The following is a 16,106-nucleotide window of genomic DNA, read 5'->3' as shown; positions in this document are numbered from 1 at the left end:
CAGAGCAGACCTGACGGCCCGTGGAAGTAATGGAAAAGAAACTCCGTGACGAATCCCTCTCTCCCTTCGGGGGGTGCTGCCCCCCACACGGGAAGAGGCAGAGTGCCGCTCCGGGGGCCGGGCAGGGCCGGGGGGCCGCACACTACGCGCCCCCCAGCCACCTGCCCCTCGCTGCCGTCGGCGGAAGAGTCACCTGCGGAGCACCGCACGCCTCCGCGGAGCAGACGGTGGGACGCGGTGGCGGCGGCGGCTGGCCCTACCCCTTGGGCACCTCCCGGCGTCGAGGCGGAGGGGCGCGGGGCAGGGGCTGCTTTCACGGCGTCCCGCAGCAGCGGCAGCGGGACCTCCGCTGCTGCCGCCGCCCTTGGGCGCTTGCTCTGTGCGGGCGGTCTCCCGCTCCGCTCCCCGGCGAGGAGGAGCGAGGCTCCCGCACCCCTCCCCCGCCGGAGCAGCCGGGCGAGGCATGTGCGTGCGGGGTGGCGGTTTCCGGAGGCGCACCAAGCCCCGGGCTGGCTACGCGGCGGCCGCGGCCGCCCTCCGCACCATGCGGCTGCCTCCGCCGCCGCCGGCGCGGCTCCTCCTCTCCGCCTCCCGCGCGGGAGCGCGCCCCGCTCCACTCCCCGGCCGCCTCCTGCAGCAGCAGCAGCAGCGGCGGCGGCGGCGGCGGCGCTGAGGGAGTTGCGCGGGCTCTGCCCGATGTGGCAAGAAGCGATGATGATGAGGAGGAGACGCCGCTACCTGCTGGAGCGGGCAGAGCAGGCGGGCGGCGGCGGGGCGAGCGGCGAGCAGTCCCGCTCTCGGGACTGGCTCTACGAGTCCTACTACTGCATGAGCCAGCAGCACCCGCTCATCGTTTTCCTGCTCCTCATCGTGATGGGCGCCTGCCTGGCCTTGCTCGCCGTCTTCTTCGCCTCCGGGCTGGTAAGAGAAGCCCTCCCGTTTTGGGACCCTCGCCTCCCCGCATCCCCGCTGCCGCCGCCCGGCTGGCATCTTCGCACCCCTCGCCGAAACGAACCGGGACGGGCGGGGCGGGAAGGGACGGGACGGGACAGCCGGTGCTGCCGCTCCTCCGGAGGAAAGTTGGTAGCGGGAGGCGGCAGGCGGCGGCTGCGGAGCCCGGGGGGACCCCACGCCCAAACTTTGCTGCCTGATGTTTCGAGGCGAGGCTGCAACAGCGGCAGCGCGGCTGATGGGGCGAAAACTGAGTCAACAAGCGCATCGAGTTTAATTCACTTAATTCATTTGCTCTGCTCCCTTCCAACTGGCAGCTTTAGCCTTATGGGCCTTTTAGTGGCAGGGTTTAAATCGCCGCACAAAAATGCAGCCCGTAACAGTATTTCAAGTAACCTTTTCATGGCAATTAAGCAGGGACCGTTCACTCCCTTTTCCCCCCTCCTCCCCTTCATTATACCATTTTCTAGCGTATGACCCATTTTCCTAAGAAAGCTTTTGGGGCAGCGCAGCCATCCTTTTGAGGGGAGGTGAAGTTTGGTCGGTCGGATACCTTTTCCACATGTCCAGTGCAGGGCTTCAAGCCTTGGGGAGGAAAAATATGTCACAGCGGCAGATGACAGTCGGTATCAGTTGATCTCACTCAGAAATCTGTGGCGTTTTTGCCCTTGTGTTGAACGCAAAGGAAAAGCTGCAGAGGGCAGTAAAATTCTTGCTCCTTTACAGTTTTGTGAGATCCTACTGTTACTTATCTGAGGCAGGCTGTTCGCACGACTGTATACTTTTAAAGTAAAGAATTGGGATTTGAAGGGTCTCAGACTTTTTATATTTTGTTTTATTTTGTTTTTAAATCTTCTAATGGTCTTCTGGAAAGCTTAATGTTTAGTGGATAGAGGTAGTGATCTCTCAGAGCAAAGATGAGCAGGTTAGTATAATCTAATGGATTCTCTTCTAGAGGCACTGCACATAACGGGCAGTGGATCTTGCATTCTTGCTTATTATCACCCAACTTATGTCTTAAAAACTGCAGGAACTGCTTGCAGGATTAGCTAAACTTGGAGTTTATTGGTGGTTTATTTCCTTCTGATATTTGTATGAATTGTTTTTTGAGCTGTTTATTTGAAGTGCTGTTCCTATGAAATACAGAACAGTTATAAAAGAGCTAATGAGAGTCCAGTAATGGTGGTGCCTTAATCAGTTGTTTAATGCCTAAATGTTTCAATTTTGGAACTTTGTGTACAAAATACAGATTTAACACCTTACCTCATTCTGGTGTGTTAGCTTGGATGCTTGTTCATCAGAGCTTAAGGGACCAGTGATGGAAATGGAAGTCCATCAAATGCTAAGGCTAAGGCATACTTAGGTGTGAAGACCTGCACAATAATTGCTTATTGTTAAAGCAATGGAACTTGGGCTTGACAGTGTTCAGCACTAAATTTCATACCTTTTGGTCATGGTATGATCTAAAGCTTGTTTACAAGTTGCACATACTCATTTTCATATTTCCATTTCTTGAGCTAAATTGTTCATGCTAACAACAGTGGCATAACACTGAGCTCAGACTGAAGGACTGCTAAAAGTTATTTTAACAAAACTGTGAGATGGCAGAATCTTGCCAGGCCTTACTACTTCAGAAAGCATGAATTTTATAGTTCAGTCTGCATTTGGAATTCCAGACATACCGGAAGAGGAAAAAAAAAAGCTTCTAAAACCTTTTTCCTGAGCTTTATCTTCCTGTGGCTAGCAACTGGACGGGTGAGTGGAGAGAGAGGTGGGGCTCATCCTGGGGCTCATCAAGTTTTCAGTCAACGGATGAAAGTAACTTCAGGCAGAGAGAAAGCTTGCCTATACAGACTTGCAGCCACAGGATGTTGGGCAAAATCCTTTGGAACCCTGCCCAGAGTTTCACCTAAAAGCACTTTATTATAGTCTAGCACTAGTTGCATTTGTGATTAAAATATTCCTGAAGTTTAGCTCTGTTTCTCCTGCACCTGGATAAAGAATATTCTTTTTATATAGCTGTGAAATCTTAGTAATTTTTGGGGTGCCTGATGGCAGTTAGGAGTGTCTGAGCCACAGGAGGCAGTATAAATATCCCTGTCTTTATTTTGTACATCCAGTATGTTTGCGATTGTTTCAAGAGAAGATTTAATTTTGTCAAAGAGGCACAGTGGAATTGAAGTGGGGTAGTTCTGTGTAGGTCTGGGTTGTGCATTTGAAGTTAAAGGAAATCTTTATAATGGTTGTTTCTTGTAGATTTTGAATGAAGTAGTTAAGACTTTACTGAAAATTACTTAAGCCTGTTGTGGAAACAAAACTCCAGAATGACTCACTGTAACACTTGATTCGTATGTCTCACTTGTACTTCAAAGTACAGCTTAGAATGTGGAATGTTAGCAGACGTTGTTCAGAAAAAAATGGATATTCATGAAGCGTGAAACATTTTTATGTTTTAGGTTTTCTTAAAAAAACTGTGAAACCAGTGGAAGTGAGAGGCTTTCCTTCTATTTCAATTTTTTATTCAGCTGCTAAAACGTGTCAATGTGATGTCTGAATTGCCCATTTTTTTTATTCTGCAGTGTATTCTTAAGTGTTCCCAAACACAGCCAAATACGTAGGGATGTGTACCACTTAGTCAGCTATTTCAGCCTGTGAGAATATGAGCTGTAGGCTTCCTGATTTCAGATGAAAAATTTACAAAAGCAGTTGCAAAATTACATTAAACAAGATTACTTACAAAGTGTGCCTGGAAATCCGATTACTTTTCTTTCAACCAATGTACTGCCATCATTACTGAGAGATGTTTCTTGGGAGATTTGCTTTGTTTGTTTTAGAAAAATACTGTGATTTTAACCTTTGGAATTAAGCACTCCATCTCCCCACACACTAGATAGAAAACTTAAAAGTCTGCTTGAAAAGTTACCACTCAAAGCTTGGAGTTTTAAATAAGGTAGTGACAGTATCAACTTTTGAATTTCCTGTCTCAAAGTATCATCGGTATTTTGCTGTACCTGTTGTGAACTGAAAACTGGCAAACTGAGATCAGTCATTGGTGTTTAGCTTCTGCTTTAATCAATAGAGAGTAAATTATTTTCTCAAACCTGTGATAGCTTTCCAGTGCTTAGAAATACCAGAGGTCAGCTTCATTTTCTGTCTGGCTGTTGTCTTGCTCTTTCAATATGATAAGTAGGACAAGCTCGTTATTTACCTCCCTCTCCCTTTCTAGTATCAAAAACGTATTACCATTTTTAGTGGCATGTAAAATAGTTCTGTCTCTGATCAGGGTATATCTATTATAACTGCAATTTGAAAGGGAAAACTAATACAGTTTTGAAAATCATGATGTAAAATGTGAACGTATCAGAAATATCTGCAGTTGTGGTATTTTGTTTTGTACATGGTCAAACAAACTCTGACTGAAAACAGGGATAATGCCAAATAGTGCAATTTATTGGAAGGGACAGGGGTAGATAACTTTCCTTTATCCATGTATTTTCTAGACATAAGGAGTGCTCAGTCTGTAGACACAGGCTTCAATAAAAAACTACAGTTCAGGGATAACAGAATCTTTCAACACATTTGATGTAAGTGGAAGAAGACTTAAGTCTATCAAGGATATGGAGGTGTTGGAGAGGGTGAAGAGAAGGGCAGCTGGGCTGATTAGAGGTCTGGAGAACAGGTCTTATGAGATGAGACTGAAGGAGCTGGGGCTGTTCAGCCTGGACAAGAGGAGGCTGGGTGGAGACCTGATTGCTCTATACAACTACCTGAAAGCAGGCTGTAGTGAGGTGAGTGTTGGCCTCTTCTCCCTAGTGACCAGACATAGGACAAGAGGTAAGGGGTTCAAGTTGCACCAGGGGAGGTTCAGATTGGGTATTAGGAAAATTTTCTTCACTGAAAGAGTGGTTAAGCACTGGAACTGATTGTTCAGGTTGGTAGGAGAGTCACTGTCCCTGGGGGCATTAAAAAAATGAGTAGACATAGTGCTTCATGAGATGATTTAGTGGTTATGGTGTTGTAGGACTGACTATTGGACTCGTTGATCTTGAAGGTCCTTTCCAGCGATGATGATTCCATGATTCTATGATCGTCTTTCTGTCCCTTCTACCAAAACTTAAGGTCCACCAGTCTGGTACCAGATATACATGTATTTTATTTTAGACTGTCCTGTGCCCCTTGCTCAGAGACTGGAAGCCTACTTCGTGGTGTCTATCTATGCCCTTATCTGTCTCCTGAATCCTCACTGCTACATGTCACCGTGCAAAGCTCCTGAGATGTGGTTCTCGATGTGTTGTTGATGTGGCACTGCATGCTTCTTGCTGGTTTTGGTGGCCAAGTGGAACATGTGTTGAGGGAACGATGCTTCTACAATGTGGCATTCTGATACCTTCCCCCTTCTAAAGCACTGTGAGATGGCATTGGGTTAGTTGCATAATGATCATGGAGTAGAGGTATTACCTATCCCCCTTAACCACATCTGTGAAGTTCCTGAAAAGTTCATGATCATGCTGGTTGGCTCAGTTATGATTCCTGAACCTTTTTACTGACACATAAATCCAAGAAATTAAAGGTTGGCTGCACTCCTGTATCACTGATATGCCCAAATACTTTCTGTAGCAAAAGTAAGGGTAGGCAGTCACTCTTAAAGGGGGAGTACAATTAACTAGGGAGGTGTACCTGCAATGTGGCAGATGTACATTCTGCAGAGATTGGTTTTCTGGCATCAGGCTGGCTGAATTTACATTCACCTGATCCTTCGTGGAAGCAGAGGTAGCTGCCTCATTCTGAAGAAGCATATGACAACTTTATAGCTGCCAACCTGGCTGACAGGGAGCTATCCCTGTGCAAAGCAAAAAGGATCAGAAGAGTCCCCGTAGGCCTGAACTGCAGTGTGCCATTTCTTTGGACTCTAGGTCAGGACGACAGCAAATCCTCCCTCCCTCTAATTCATCTTGCTCTGTCTAAAAGAAATCCTTGTTGCTTCTGGTAAAAAATGGACATCAGCCAAACTCTCCCAGACTTCCATGATTGGAATCTCATCCCTGAAATGGAAGAGGAAAAGTCTTCAGGTCCCTGTGGAAAAAAGGAGCTTTGGAAGACATGTTCTTGTCTTGGAACACAAGATTAGTTTCATTGCAGTGTCTCAAGTGATTAGGTGTCTGTATGCGGGCACCTTCTGCATGCCTCTGGTGAAGTTCTCATTTGTATCTTGGATCTGAAAAATTCATCCATCCAGAACAAAGGGTCTTCGCATTGATATTGTGGTGATGTTATATCTCTGTTCATCAGACACTCTGTTATAACCTAGTTGCATAGAATAATACAGCTGTATTGTTAGTTCACTTGCCTTCTCCATTTTAGGAAGTCTTTTGAGATCAGCCCTGTGTAATTTAAAGCTTTTTTTTTTTTTTGGTTCAAAGCACTAACTGTCTTTCCAAAAATGCCAAGAATACCCAAGGTCTGAAAGCGTTCCTTGGAATTTTTGAAGACTAAAAGTAGGCCAAAGCATCTGCTATACTGTTTGATTCTCCAGCATATCTGTTCCCTCAAAAGAAAGCTAAGTCACAGCAAAGGTAACGAAGTAGGAAAATCCTCAGTAACTGAAAACAGGAAGAGACAAGGTTGTTTGCAAGCATGATGCTGTTTTTTGTGCCGAGGAGATATCCTACCTCTTCTTAAGCTCATTCTGCCAGACCATTGCTACTACCAAGATGAGGAAGAATTAAAAACATTAGTGTATTTATAATGCCTTTTTTTTTCCATAATTCCAGTTATAATTGAGCATACAGCTGTGCTTTCAAGTCCCCTGCTAAAATGTTCCATGAGGAAATTCTGTGTTTCTAATTTTTTTTCATGTCTCTAGGCACTGTGATATTACAATATATTCTTCCAGCTACAGTTGCTGGCTACTTGGCAGCTCTAGTTGCTGGCTATTTGATACAGCCTTAAGATATTGCCATCTATGCCAAATACTCCTTCCAGCAGTATCTTTGATCATCCGAGCATGACTTCTATAGACTGTGTTATCTCTTTAGTCAGGAACATAGAGGTTGCTGCATCTTCCTGTCTGAAGCAGGAACTGCCTAGATTTGTAGGGGGTTTCATTCCTCAGTACTACATCAGTCTGGGGTTTTTCTCCTTTCATTGCTAACCATGCTCCCAATACCTCTGTGGTTACTTGTAGTGCTGCTAAGGGCTTGTCTGATTTGCTGGTCCCTATCAAGCCTAGCAGCTGAGAGCCATCAAGATAATGAGATGCTGGTGGCAACCTCACTTTGCATAACCTTGTTTCATTCTTCATGTTGAGTAACATGGTTGGTGAAGGGTTTAGAGGGCAAGTTGTATGAGGAGTGGCTAAAGGCACTTGGTCTGAGCAGCCTGGAAGAGACTGAGGGGAGACCGAGGGACCCGAGGGAATGGTAGGAAGATGTGCTGGAGGAAGTTTAGGTTAGATTTTAGGAAAAAGTTTTTCACCCAGAAGGTGGCTAAGCAGTGGAACAGGACCAAGCCTGCCTGAGTTCAAGCAGCACTTGGATGATGCTCTCAGGAACATGGAGGGATTCTTGGGGTGCCCTACACAGGCACAGGAGTTAGACTTGGTGATCCTGATGGGTCCCTTCCGACTTGGCAGATTCCATGATTGTATGATTTTATGATTCTAACCAAATTGCTGAATAATAATTGGGTAAAATCATAAGTATGACTATGGTGGAAAAATACTTAACCTTGAACTGCAATCTTAATAAAGATCTGTGGGTACTGTGGCAATGGAAAACTTATTTAATGTCACAAATTGTTTCTCAGAATGGTGGATCTGCAATTCCCAATCATTACTGCAGCGCACAAAAAAATAACAAATAGAATAATGATAAGAACTGTTTTTTACTGAGGTGCAGTAGGAATAAGACAGATGATGGATTGGGCTGCAGTTGTCTGTGGTCTTTATCAGCATCAAGCCAGCTATGTGGATTCACAAATCATGTATTGGCAACTTTATAGTGGATCTGTCATGGACCAATGAATACCTGTCTGCTTATCTTGCTTAAATTCTTTTTAAAATTGTTTTCAAGTTCTTTGTTGTGAACAAAGATATATCACCCATTTGTGGTCATCTTAAAACTCCCATAAAGATGGTGAATAGATTTCTTTGGTTGAGCCTTCAAGAGGCATCCTACATTAAAGACATTAAGCAGTGATCACAGTCCCTGTGTTTATGCTCCGAATAAGAAAACTCCTTGCTCTAATGGTAGCAGTCACTGGAATCTTCCAGAGTGCACCATGCATCACTCCATGCTAATGGCAGCATGGACATTTAACACAGAGAGAAGAGATCTGCAAGTCTCTTGGGCAGCTGGGCATGCCAGCATCATGGGATCAAAGTGCAGCTGAACACCCGTAGTGTTTCATCGTATGCCTACATCCCCACTAGTGGACAAGCTGTCATCCCTAACAAGCTAAATGATGCCACAGTAGCTGCTGCATATGTTAGAAAGAAATGAGTTAGCTCAAGCCTTATTAATGTGTGATGATGACGAGATGTGAACTGTTTGAAATTCTGGTTTTAGGCATGTGGACCCCAAAATAAGTGCAGCTCAGCACATTTTATTCTCCAGATCTTTTATTTTTGTGTCTTGAATAAAGAAACTCCAAAACTGCTCCTTATTCAAGTGATGCTGAAAATTCAAGGGACTTTTACACCATCTATGCAGAGGAGTGTGAGGCTGTCTCCACATTTATCCTCCCAGTTGTCTGCTTCTCTGACCTGTATAGAACTATTTTCTTTATTTCTTGTCTCTATGTGAAATTCTTAGAGGTGTCTACATGATATAAAAGTCCCTTGTTGTTTCTGGTGAGAACCTACTCCAGGCTTGTGTTGAGGAGAAGTAGAGAAAGCAGCACCTCCCACCACTGGCCTCTCAGCCTTGTCCTTAGGTCTGTCATCTTAGCATCCACTTCATCCATCATCCATGGTTCTGAAGTTTCTTTAACCTGGAAAAGGTTCTCTAGAGTGCAGGAGCAATGGGTTCTGGTTGTATGCTCATCACGTGCCCTAGAGAGCAGCTGGGGTAAGATGTCCTAGGGCCTGGATATGTTACCCTTATAGCTTCAAGTGCAACCAGTGTTCTCTTAAAGTGCTATGGCATGCACAGTGTTCCTGCCCATGGACTGAACAGGTAGTATTGCCATCCCTCTATTCAGGATAAAATTTCCCCACCCATGGCCCTAGTTTGCTAGTTCTTTGATCAGCCCTGCAGGGAAATCCTCTGTAGACTAGATTGCCCCAGCTACTCTTCCAGGATGACTGAATTCAGGCTGAAGAATTGGACATCTTAATTCTCCTGAGAGGTGGTCTTTGAACCTGGCTCAGCACCTGCTTGAGAACTTTAGGAACCTTCTGTGTGATAATAACAACTGTTAAGTAAGTGATTGCAAAACATTCTGAAAAACTTCTGAAGTAATTACACAATGAAGTGTAGTGACTTCTCAATATTAAAACTATTTTTCATGTTACCTTATTATGCCGAGATGTTAAATCTGTGGAATATTCTTGCAAGATTTATTTTTAAAACACCCAGTAGAGAGAGAAACCCGAGCATACCTTTTTTTTTAATTAAACAGACATTTAAAATAAGCACTGTTTCCTCATGTGCTGAAACTCATGTGCTCCCTGGTTCAAATTTTATGATTCTTACTTTTAAGAAAGGTTCATCTTCACATTTTTTTTTTTTAATTACAGCCAGATTCTCAAGTTACCATGTCAGGAATAAAGTAGTAAGGGAAAACCACCTTATAGCTTTGATATAAAAGTGACGACCAAAGTATGTAACTGTCAGCATTTAATAGCTCATAGAATCAAAGAAGTACTTCAGTATTTCTGACTTCTGTGGGTCTTTATGAGTATGAGGAGGGCCGCAATTTCACTTTTAATATGTGTTACGGTGCAGCTAATCTGAAAAAAAAAGTCTCTGAGTTCTCTGAAGTAATGTCTTATCCATAATGTTTAACTGATACAGGTCTTTCAACAGTGACATATTTTGAATAGCTTTAACTGAAAGGCATACATTTTTCATAAGCAGTTTACTTAATTTGTGTATCCACATTTTAGGACTTTGCATAAACAGTGGTTGTATTAGTTGGAGAGTTCTTTTAAGACTGTTTTGATAATAGGAGGAGGAAGGATTTTGACAACATCTGACAAACAAGCTTAAATAAGTTATTAAGCGACATTTTTGGAGAGGAATTCAGAATGACTACATGTAGAATAAAACATGCAAGAAGGATATGTTGATCCCTACATTTACATGAAAAATAATCTAAATGGTATGAGTAGGTGCTAATTAGCTCTGGAGCCTGAAATAATTAGTTTCATCAAAGTACAAACTTCTGCTCGTTTTGCTACACATTGTCTCAGCCCTCTTCTCCTCTTCTTCAGGGAGGAGAGTGTAATTAACTACAATTGCTCTCTGGGACATGGTTTATCTTCTGTGGCTGCCAGCTGGTGTCATCAAATAGGACAATTTTATAAGTGCACCAGCTGAGGGCTTTAGCCACCAGTAACTGCGTTGGACCATCTTGCTTTTTCATAAGCTGTTAAATGTCTTAAAGTAAAGCTACTTCTGATAGTTGCCAGCCTGAGAGAAGGCTGAGATGGTGTTGGATAGCCGAAAGGCATGACACTTTGGTTCATGCTCCCTGACCTGCTGTGAGCCCTCTGAACCCCAGCTTACTAAATAAATGGTTGTATGCACCGACAAATTTTATAAGCCATCTGATTAAGAAGATGAGAGGATACAAACTGATGGAAAATAAAGAGAGGTAAAACTGCTCATGTGACATATGAGGATTTATAAAGAAATAGAAAAAGCTGCTCACTGTTTAGGTTGGGTGCATGGGGTTTGCACAGGGTATATTTATGTATATAAAAAACACAAGCATACATCCCCAGATTCTGCTGGACAGAGGTAGGTTTCTGCCATCCATCCCATGGCATACAGTGCAGTAGAAATGTTCACAGGCTTGTGGTGTTCCCTGGCTATACATTTGCATGCAGGTAGCTCAAATGTTGTTTCCTGTTGGTCTGAGGTAGACACTGCCTTTAAAAATCAGATGAGCTGTGTCAAGGAACAGTTGAATCAGTTCATAAAGAGGAGGGAAACCTTAAAAAAAACAATTGTTACTTCATCAGTAGCTAACCACTGTGTTGCAGCTTTGACCTTCCTTGAAAACAATTTTTCCTGCTTCTTTTGTATTCATTGGTGGTGATGGTAGGAACAGAATTGTTTGCAGTGCTCTATATGCATTGAGGTGGTATCGTGATGTTCTGTCTTGATTATTGTTTTCCTATGTTCTGCATTTTGGATTGCTTTTTGACTGCTAGTGAGCACCAAGATATTGCTTCCATGGATCTACTTGTGATAAACACGAAATTTCTCAATTTCTAAGTGTTAATAGTCAAGCAAGAACATTTTTTCAAGTGTATAGATTTAGGATTGTTTTATCTGAGTGGCATCACTTCACACACAGCTTCACTGAAATTCATCTGCCATTTTCTTGCTCAGTAGTGGCTATTATGAGATCCTTTTCTAATTTTTCATAGTTGGCCCTCATCTTTGTCAGACTGCTGATCACCTCTTTTCCAAAATTGTTTATGGGTATGCTGAACAGCATCTACCCGTCTATCTGGGGACTTAGGTGTGAACTTTGGGACCCTTGCTTTTAACAAGTTTTCCCAGGATAGGTACCAGATCTACTGGTACTTCCCTTAGTCTTTGAGAGGGATCCCAGGAGAGGTTGATGTCACATCACATTCTTCTCTTTGGATACTGGGCCACTGTTGGGTGGAAGTTACATGTTACTACAGTTCTGCCTTTTTCTCCTTTGAGTGCTATTGGTCCTTTTGTAGTGATCCCTATCTGCTTGTAGTGGTTGTTTCTACCTTTAACTTTTCTTCCTTTGTCTGTAATGCCTTATACTGATACTGCAATTTGAGGCAGATCTTCTAATCTGTTCCCCCTGTGTAGAATATTCTGGAATGACTATGATTCTGTGCTGAACACAGATGCAAAAAAACCCCAAACACGTCATGCTACAATCTGCTGTTCTCTAACTGTTCTTTTTAATACCCACATCAACTGCTTACTTAGAAGTCCTTTAGCAGGCTGCCAACTCCTGGTTAAGTTTCAAAAAGAAAATACTAGTTGTGTTTACACTCTCAAAAATTATTTCACAAGCTCTGTTCTTGGCCTGCATTATCAAGTCTTTATATTAAACCTGATAAATTTTATGATACTGTTAACTATCCCATTTAGCTTTATTTTTGTTTTTAAAGATAGTTTTTAGAAGCTTCACCGGTTGGCTGTTCATACATTCTGGTTGTATTTTGGTCTTTCGTAAGTTATCTTTGTGAAGTGATTAGCTTCTGGCCTGTGCCTCAGTTTTATCATCAGGCCATTGTCAGGGATTTTAGTGTACAAGTTTTCAGCTCCCCCGTTGTATTTTAGTGTTTGAGTTTTATTTTTCATTTGTTTGCTTAACAAGCTTTGTCTGTTGTAAAGCAGCTCCTCAAATGTAGCATTTTGTGAAGGAGGTTCTTTCCACTTCTTGAGATCAGATTGAGTGATTTATTTTTCTTTGTATGGGTGTTGTTTTTTCTGTTTGTTTGCTTGCTGTTTCTTTTGGTTTTCATCTGTGCATGAGACATAGACAGTGGTCTCAGCTTTCATCTGCTGTTGTGTTCCTTATCCAGTCTATCTGGGAGGAACTGAAGTATCCCTGTTGTGCTTTTTTCAACAGCCTTTCATAGCTCTTCATTTCATAGAATCTCAAACAGTTTCCATCCTGGTTGGATGACCAGTCCTCTAGGTCATTTATTTTGATTAGCCTTTCCTCTTCAGTCTGTTTTTTTGGTTCATAGGGACATATGATTATTCTTCTAGATTGTCAAACACAGCCTTTCTTCAGTCCCTGCTGAGCTCTATGGCTTTCAGGCTCTTCTGCTTTTTTAGTATTCACTATGGTCTTTTGGCCACCAATTTTTCAGTGAGAGTATTGTGTAAATTGAGTTGTTTTAACAACAGGCATTTTAACTCTTCCATCTAGCTTCTTAGGCTTTTAGTGTTTATGTCAAAGGGTGTGTACTCTCACACAGGTCTTTCTCTGCAAAATTTTATAAAGAGAGTCTGTCCTGGCTTTTCTTTGCCATTTCCTTCTTGCCTGCATTTAATCAACTTCTGTCCTTTCCTTTAGTTGAGAATTGTAGGTCTCTGTGATGTTACTTCTTCTCTTCAACCACGTAATGTGTTTCTATAACCTCTTCAATTTGAATGTTTTCCTATGACTTGAAGCGGACTCTTTTCTGGCTTAGATGAAGCTCAACTACCTTCTAGAGGCTCCATTGCTATTCCCAAAATTTTTCTGTTTCTTTAAATGCCCTTTTAAATAAATCTTCTGAGTTGCTCATTGATTTTTTGCTTGGCAACCTGTCTCTTTCTGGGAGCATTTCTGGGAATACTGCTGTAGTTCTCTGTTTCTTCACTAGCAACCAATATTTTGCCACCAGAACTTTTCTTTTAACCTTCTTTATGTTATTTAAACAGCAGCCATGGCCTTTAACTCTTCCTCAGCACTTCCAAGAAGCCTTTCCAAACCCTTTGTGAGGTCTGATGCTTTTGCATTAAGCAGAGATTCTCTGGTATGTCAGAGTTAGTGTTCCTTGTAATCATTACAACAACACTGAGGCTGGCGAGGTTCACTTGTAGCTATCAGGAAAACTTGGAAAAATCTGGATAGAATTCTTTTCTACTAAGTGAGCAGATGAACAATATCTGTATGCATAGTTTTATTTGCTGAAATGAATTCACTGGTAAAAAGTGATGGTAGTGAAGCACATATGTGGTCAAAAGGGTGTTCACAACACCTACATGGTTGGTCACAGTGTTATGGCTGTTTGTCCTATGTGCTAACTAGGACAGAACTTGTAAAGTCAAAGAACAGTTCCTGTTGATGTCAGCAGAGTTATTGCACTGTTGCAACAACTGCACTTCTCATTCAGGGAGGATTTTACAGAGCATATTGGTCATGACTTTCAAGTTTGAATGGAGGCTCCAGGTGACCAGAACATCCTCTGAAGGATTTGAATGAAGTCTTGTTGCTTTGATAATGTCACAATATAATAACAAATACAGAATGATATAGAATCTGTCCATGAATGTGGAACTGCTTCTTGCTGGTTATACAGAACATCATGCAGCAGCTTGACATCTGTAATGCCTGCCAGAATTACCTGATGTATAATATGTCCAAATTGCTGGGCTGATTGTGGACTAACAAGGAATCAAATACCACTGTGTACTAACAGCAAGTGTAGGCAGCAGATCAGACTCATTAACAGAGAGAACTGAATTTCTCAAGAAAACAGACATCATGAAACAACTGGATTCAAGCCTGATGCTGTTATCATCGATCTTCTGATCCAAACAGGAAATGCTGAATCAGAGGGAAAAAATCTGGGCATGCAGTTACACAGGGCCTTAGTGAAAATCAAAAGTTTCATTGACACAGGACAGTTTGATTAAAAGGCACAATTAATTTTCTGCTAGCATCCTTGAATATGTTGCACAAAACATCAATAAAAGATTAAAAATAAAGTCACTTGAGAAAGCTTCCAATGAAGCGGCTAAGTGAGAAAAACAAGCAAAGCTTTGCATTATGAACAACAAATGGTGGGTTTTTTCTAAGTTGTGGATCCAGAAGATACCATGTGGTCTTGGAAGCAGCATCTGGCCTTACAGACACTGCACCATTTTTTGAAGTGAGGATGGACTAATAGTGATGGAATTAATGCAAAAGAAATATGAGATGGTGGGCGAAACCTTTTCAATTGATGTCCTAAATTCCAAAGTCCTAAGTGAAGCTATATAGCTACTTTGCCAGAAGCAGAGCACAGCACCTCCTACTAAAATGGAGATTTTTCCAGCTGTCTGGCAGACAGCACAGAGTGCAGTCAGCTGTAAAAAAATGCACCAAAGTATAAAGCCATAGGGTAAGAGCCACAAGTAGCCAGATGACTTTGGCAGCTTTTTGGCTTTGAGGTGTTTTGAGGTGTTAGAGTATTGAAATGCAGCCCACTTATACAAAGGAAAGGGTGATGATACATCTTCGCAAAATCATTCTGATTCTCTCAAGTCATGGAAAAGGACTTTACTGGAGAAATGGGTAGCTTTTGCTGTAGATTCTATCAATCAGTCTGTTTAAAGGAAGATGTTGTCCTGTTTTGAGAGACAGTTCAGTAAGTTAGTAATCTGTGAGCCCTGTAACACTTTTTTTTAAACTCAGATGTAACTCTTTTAAAATTTTAATGTAAAGAACTTTAATCACTTGCTTTTATATTTACGTTTCTAAAGTATTTCATTGATGCTAACAAAAAAATTATTTTTGTAGGAACTTAATGTGGTAAATGGTTTGAATTGATTCAAACTTGTTGTTTTTCAGATCACAGTAGGAGTTTTCCGTATATAGACTGCTATCAAATTCCAGTGGATGAAAATAATAAAGGAAAAAGTACCATAAGAATGAGAGATCATGCTAAAAGATTTTATGCTAAAACTTGTATTTTAAAGGCTTGTTTGTTCATTTTTGTGTAATACTTCATCAAGCTGTATGCTTTTATATATACAGCATGGTATATGTGAAGTGCTCTACAGCAGCTTTGCTGTTTAAAATTAAACTGTGTGTGCCGCATTATCTGGAGAAAGAACAGGACATGGAATGAGAGAAGGCTGTGAGTTTTGGAAAGATGAGTGAACGTTATGTTTCAGATTGTAGTGGTGATAGGATTACACATTTCTGAAGAATTTCTGGGCGTTGGAAAAATTTCTAGTAGTAGACTTACTAGTTTCTTCAGTAATTAAAAGGCAGCAAGATGACAGGATGAGCTCAGGATGACAGAGCTGCCAGCTGTAACCATTGTGTTGAAAATTGTCATGCTGTTAATTCTATTACCTCTGGTGTATTTTAGTTTCTGAGACTAGAAACAAAAAACCCCAAACCAACCAAAAAAAAAAACCCCAACATAACCTCAACAAAACAAAGCAAAACAAAAAAGAAAGAAAAAGAAAGAAAGAAGGAAAGTGCCTTAGGAATTTTTTTCCCCACCT

The 16,106-nt window shown here is 42.0% G+C and overlaps 1 protein-coding gene across 1 annotated transcript in view; it reads left to right on the top strand.

Moving 5' to 3' along the window:
* Positions 1–463: 463 nt before the first annotated feature.
* Positions 464–16,106, top strand: part of ADCY2 (adenylate cyclase 2) — a 210,176-nt gene continuing 194,533 nt past the window's right edge. The window contains exon 1 of the mRNA XM_071736713.1: positions 464–921. Within this exon, the coding sequence (XP_071592814.1) occupies positions 697–921 (225 nt within the window). The 5' untranslated portion in view covers positions 464–696. The remainder of the gene's footprint in view (positions 922–16,106) is intronic.

Source organism: Heliangelus exortis, chromosome 2 (assembly GCF_036169615.1).
Source record: "Heliangelus exortis chromosome 2, bHelExo1.hap1, whole genome shotgun sequence".
NCBI classification, from domain to species: Eukaryota; Metazoa; Chordata; class Aves; order Apodiformes; family Trochilidae; genus Heliangelus; species Heliangelus exortis.
Note: the sequence above shows the minus strand (reverse complement) of the source record. Positions and strands in the feature narration are given on the sequence as shown.